At 30.2% G+C, this 5,515-nt stretch overlaps 2 protein-coding genes across 3 annotated transcripts in view; both read right to left on the minus strand.

Moving 5' to 3' along the window:
- The window catches only part of LOC108766111 (uncharacterized), a 2,378-nt gene extending 1,968 nt beyond the window's left edge, over positions 1-410 (minus strand). The window contains exon 1 of the mRNA XM_018515186.1: positions 53-410. Coding sequence (XP_018370688.1) covers positions 53-119 — 67 coding nt within the window. The 5' untranslated portion in view covers positions 120-410. The remainder of the gene's footprint in view (positions 1-52) is intronic.
- A 1,679-nt stretch (positions 411-2,089) lies between these two features.
- On the minus strand, positions 2,090-4,963 carry LOC108766109 (uncharacterized). Of its 2 annotated transcripts, XM_018515183.1 has the most exons (4): positions 4,676-4,963; positions 3,298-4,551; positions 2,746-3,210; positions 2,090-2,438 (listed from the first exon to the last, which is right to left on the minus strand). In XM_018515183.1, exons 2-4 carry the CDS (start codon positions 4,549-4,551, stop codon positions 2,223-2,225), a joined length of 1,935 nt encoding a protein of 644 aa, XP_018370685.1. In that variant the 5' UTR covers positions 4,676-4,963; the 3' UTR covers positions 2,090-2,222. The 2 variants fall into 2 exon arrangements, with proteins under 2 accessions (XP_018370685.1, XP_018370684.1); XM_018515182.1 differs by having other exon boundaries at positions 2,746-4,551.
- Positions 4,964-5,515: the final 552 nt, after the last annotated feature.

Genomic DNA, 5,515 nt, shown 5'->3' on the forward strand with positions numbered 1-5,515 from the left:
TTAGTTAGTTAGTTAGTTAGTATATAATAACGTGAAAAACCATTTATCTTACCAATAATTGGCTGAATTTTGTTAGATTGCACAATTACATCTTCGATAATCGCTTTGAGTTTCTTCATTTTTCATTTATTCATTCATTCATATATTTTAGCGAATAACTATATTATTAAAGTTAGTACCTCATGTATAAATTTAAAATGTTGCTTTTCGTGCGACACATAGGTTAGGACCACAACGTGATAAAACCAGAGAAACTCTGATAAAACTAACAACATACGCTGTTTATATCGTGCGCAACGCATTTAATGCGCAGTTTTCTGTTGATTGGTCGTATATTCGTGACATGAAAACCAATCAAGGGAAAACTAAAAGAAGAAAACCAGCTCTTTTAAAAATCGTGGCAATTACAAATCTAGGTTACGTTCCAAACCTTCCTCTCCGAGGAAGATTTTACTTTATATGCTATAGTATACTTACGTTACGTGTACTATATATTTCGAATAATAAAATTTTCCTCGGAGAGGAAGTTTTGGAACATAACCTAGGGGTACATCCTAAAACGTCCTCTCTGAGGACAATTTTACTCGAAATATACATGTGGTACACATAACATATACTATAGTTATAGTATATAGAGTAAAATCTTCCTCTTGGAGATGTTTTGGAATGTGGTCTAGAATTAGAGAAACGTAAAATTATTTTAAATCATGAGATGAAAAGTTAGAATTTAAAATGTAAACTAAAAAGTAATATGTAAAATTTTAGGCAAAAGAGATAGCAAATGGAAAACCTGGTTAGTTGCGCCACATTGTTGCTAAATTTTGGAATAAAATGTGATTTATTTTAGTCAATAGTTTTTTTATTCATTGAAAAATTTAAATGCAAAAAAAATAACAATATTGCAGGAATCTTAGAGCGACTTTAATTCAATTCAAACTAACTTTATCAGCGATTAATTCAATCGACAGAATTGTTTAAAGCAAAATTTCTAACTATATAACTCGTTTCCTAATTTTATCTCTTTCCTATATCTCAAATAAGAAAAACTAAATAATTCTATCGATATCAAAAATTATATAAATCAAATAAGGAGTGCTAAATATGATAACTAGATCTTACTTTCATGTAAATTTTTCCCCATTTCTACTAATGTAGATCAATCTTTAATTTACCTTTTTTGGTTCTAAGAATTAGAAAAGGATGAAAATTAAATTAAACCGAGATTAAAGTAAATCTACATTGGTAGAAATGGACCCGGTTCCACCAATGTAGATTAATTTTAATCTCGATTTACCTTATTGTTTATCTTTTTCTAATTCTAAAGTTAATCTTATATTGGCGGAATCATACCTAATATAGATATTATTTAATAAGTATATATATATATATATGTGTGTGTATATATATATATATATATATATATATCATCTACAATATTTATAATTGAAATCGATTAAGTTAATCAGAATTTGGCTAAAGTGATCGTTATTATTCCTCAATTACTTTAGTATTTTAATCTTGAGTCTATCGAAATTTTATTTGAAAATAAAAATATTATTTTATATTCAAATAGTTTTATAAACAGTAACTAATAAAAAGTGAAAAATTATTCTACGTGAATATCTGATTATAACAATTGATGACAATCTCTGATATATCATTCAAGTTTAGAAATTAATATAAGGCAAATAAATTTAAAAAATATTTTATTATATACAATGTACTACTCATAACATGTTGATCTCTATATCATCTTAAATATCTTCGAATATATACAGCTTTCCTATATCCTTATCTCATGCATAATTGTGATGTCTTGAATAAACGCAATCTTAATTTCTATTAGTATATTCATAAAATTTGCCTTACATTTCACGTAAACATAAAAAAATACATATAAAAAAATATTAAAATATTTAGAAGATAAAGTTTTTTTACAAAATTTTAATAGGATTTGAAAAGTATAAGATAAAACTTACTATCTGTATTAATAGTTCTAACATTCTAATCACTATCTCATCTATTGTGGATATAATTCTATATATAAAGAAAATATCGAAATAAAAGGATATAAAGGAGAAATGTGCGTTTGAATATCGTTACCATAAAGTTTCAAACATAAATTAAAAAATAAGAAAAGTTTAAACCCGTAATTTGTACAGCTTTGAACTTTTTCAGGTCTTTTAGAATTTTGAAGTATAAGTAACAATCCATTTTCTATGTTATTCAATTAGCAAGTCATATTCTTCGATTTCCTGGAATGTACTGTTAACTGTTTTTACCCATTCGTTAATTTTTTTCTTGTGCTCTTTTTCTAATTTTGTAGGTTTCTTCTTCTTTGGTTGTAATTTGACATTTTCATTTTCTTCTTCTTCATTGTTATCTTCTGAAAAATCGAACTTCACGGCACGTTTTCTCCTATATGAATGTTGGGGTGGCTATAACATTTTAGAGAAATATAGTTATTTATAAAAAATATTATATATATATAAAATCAGGATGTTCGTCGAAAAAATCATATATTTAAGATATTACTTATTAACAATATAAAAATATAAACATTTGGAGATGGCTAAATCATGGCTGAAACGTTTATGTTTTTATATCGTTAACAAGTAATATCTTAAATATTAACTTTTGTGATGAACATCCTTCATGTGGTTGTTTTGCTGTTTTAATTTTTGTTTATTATTAGTAAGCCACGTTTTGGCTACTTATTTTTGAAAAGAGAATATTAATAAATACCTTTGAAAAATGTGAAGGTTCTAAATCCATAAACAGAGGAATGTCATTTCCAACATTTGATATTTTTTCACTTTCAGACAACATATCAAATGTGTCGGAAAAATTGACAACATCTACAAGTTGTTTCTTTTGCTCTATGAGCGACTTATTAACTTCAGTATGCATTGGCTCTACTGTTTGTTTGTTATCTCCATTAACATTATTATTAGGTCTTAATAACACATTCTTTATTTCCCCCAAGGATATTCTGGCAGGTGCTGGTTGTACAGACTTCTGTGCAACTGTTGCTCGAAGTTTCTGTGGAGTCTGATTCTCTGAAATTGGAAGTTTCTTCTGAATTGCGCGCTTTTTGCGAGGACTGACAGATTTCTTTCTTCTTTCTTTGTCTCTTCGGCCTATATTTTTTTTATTCATATCTACATTTTCTTTATCTATTTCCATGTTCTCCTTATTTAGTTCCATGTTTTCTTTATTTAGTTCCATATTCTCCTTATTTGGTTCCATATTTTCCTTATTTGGTTCTATATTCTCCTTATTTGGTTTTATATTCTCCTTATTCGGTTCCATGATCTCCTTACTTGTTTCCATGATCTTTTTCTTTATTTCTTTATTTCCTTTCTTTGTTTCAAAGTCCTTATATGGTGTACTTTGTATAAAGTGTTTAGTTTTAGAGAACGATAATGTTGGAGGTCGCCAGGGACTTCCAAAATCGAAAGTGCTTGTTGTCTTTAGGATAGGGGATAAAGTTTTCATCAATACGGTAGATCTTAATGTGCTGTCGTGTCCCTTTGATAAGGTTTTATTATCAAATATATTCTTGGACCGAAAGGGCTGCACGTCAGTTTTCTTAGGTGGGGATGTAGTGACTATAATATTATTTGCATTTTCAATAGATATAATTCTTGGCTTGCTTGTATTTTCCTTTCTAACTTGCTCTGTAAATGTGCCAGAAAAAGTTGTTGCTTCTTGAATATTTATGTCTATTCTTGGTGCTTCTATGTGGTCTCTAGTATCATCCAGTACTTCTATTGTCCGATTATCTGCATCTATTCTTGGTAGTTCAACTTCTTTTTCAATATTCTTGTTTACTAATTTTTTCAGTGTCCGAATATCTTTATTTGTTTCAATTTTCTTCACGTTATTTTCCTTTGTTGATGTTGTAGCCACTACAAATTCTAAAGGAGAATCATTCTGTATAATCACCACAGAAGGATCTGCATCAATCTTAGAAGATTCAATTATCTTATGACTACTTGTTTTTGCAGTAACTTTCTTACGTGTTGTTCTTTTGGTCATTTTGCCTTTCTCTTTGTTAATATTTCTTTTCCCCAGTTTCTTTTTAGGAGCTTTTTCTTTAGTGTCGTTTGAATCAAACTTAAAATCATATACATCCTTTTTGTCTTCTGAGAATTTCTCAGGTTCTATAGCTTTGTATACAGGTACTTTTTTACCTTCTACACTTTCTTTCAGTTTTTCCACTATCACCATACTGTCCTGTTGCTTTGGTGAAATAAATTGCTGCAGTAATCTTGAGTCTTCACAATAATTTTTTCTAGTTTGACGAGGACGTAAACGTCTCACTGGTGTTCGATTGTTTCTTAGAGACACACTTCCCTTTGATAGGTGCAAAGTTTTGTTTTTTGCACTAACATTGACCTTCTTTAATTTTTTATTGATAATGACAACTTTTCTTTCGGGTTTGAGCTTTATTTCAGGTGCAGGCTTGGCAGATATTTCACGAGATTTCAGACGAGTAATACGCTGGGAGGCTGCAGCTGGAGCCTTCGTGCTTTGATTTTTGCGCATCTAGAAATATATTTAATATGTAGATTTATTAGACATCAATAAAAAAAATATCAAAAATATAGAGAAATTATAGAAGTTACTCTCGATGTAGATTTTGTGATGTAACATATGTTTGTAAACTTACCTTGATTATGAGACGGGAAACGTTATGTGACTGTTGAAACTGCAAATTAATGAGTAACTAATCATTAAAAACTTAAATGTCTGCCGTATTCAGTTACTACACAGAACGTACTAGGTGACGGATAACGTGATATCGCATAAATCTGCATTGCACAATTGCTCTCAAAGCTAAAATTGTCAACTTTTTTCTTTTTCTCTGATTTCCTATTTTGATTTCCAACCCACTACAAAAATTGCGAACTTTCAGACCACATCACAAAGTCGTCACCGCGTAAGACGCAAAACAACGGAAAATGGCGAAATTGATGACAGGATTGCCAACCTAAAACACCTTCCGCATTTGGCAGGTATACCAATCGGCAGGTTGTCAACAAGTCTGTTCGTTTTAATTGCATTTTATAACATTAGCTCTGGGGCTCTATTCTTGAAACGAAACGTATACGAAAGTCTAGGGAAATGCTACAGTATACGTTACGTATACTATAGTATTTCCCTAGACTTTCGTATACGTTTCGTTTCAAGAATAGACCCCCTGTTTGCGTTGCATGAAATCCCCAAATATTATTGCACTTAAAATGAAATAGATACATATTTTACTTTAAAAAGAGAAAAGCGAAGAAGTCGAGTGCCAAAAGTGCAAGCAACGTAAACAATTAGCAAAATACCGGCTATAAATAATAGCTGCGTTCAGCAGAACGTTTATTTTGCAACTGGAAGTTTTCTTCGCGCTGATTGGGTTATGCTTTGAGGCGTCGTCTACAATACACGGAGTAAGAAGTAAGAGTAAGAAATTGACCAATCACAGTCGAATGTGAGAAGAATAATCGACTGTGATTGGTCA

Source organism: Trachymyrmex cornetzi, unplaced genomic scaffold (assembly GCF_001594075.2).
Source record: "Trachymyrmex cornetzi isolate Tcor2-1 unplaced genomic scaffold, Tcor1.1 scaffold57, whole genome shotgun sequence".
In the NCBI taxonomy this organism is placed as follows: Eukaryota; Metazoa; Arthropoda; class Insecta; order Hymenoptera; family Formicidae; genus Trachymyrmex; species Trachymyrmex cornetzi.

What these genes read in the sequence shown, in the direction of transcription:
- LOC108766109 (XM_018515182.1), bottom strand. Translation starts at nt 4,551, where the DNA reads ATGCGCAAAAATCAAAGCACGAAGGCTCCAGCTGCAGCCTCCCAGCGT. An exon ending in AACCTTCACATTTTTCAAAG is followed by an intron (nt 2,439 to 2,745) that starts GTATTTATTAAT and finishes AAAATGTTATAG; the next exon opens with CCACCCCAACATTCATATAG.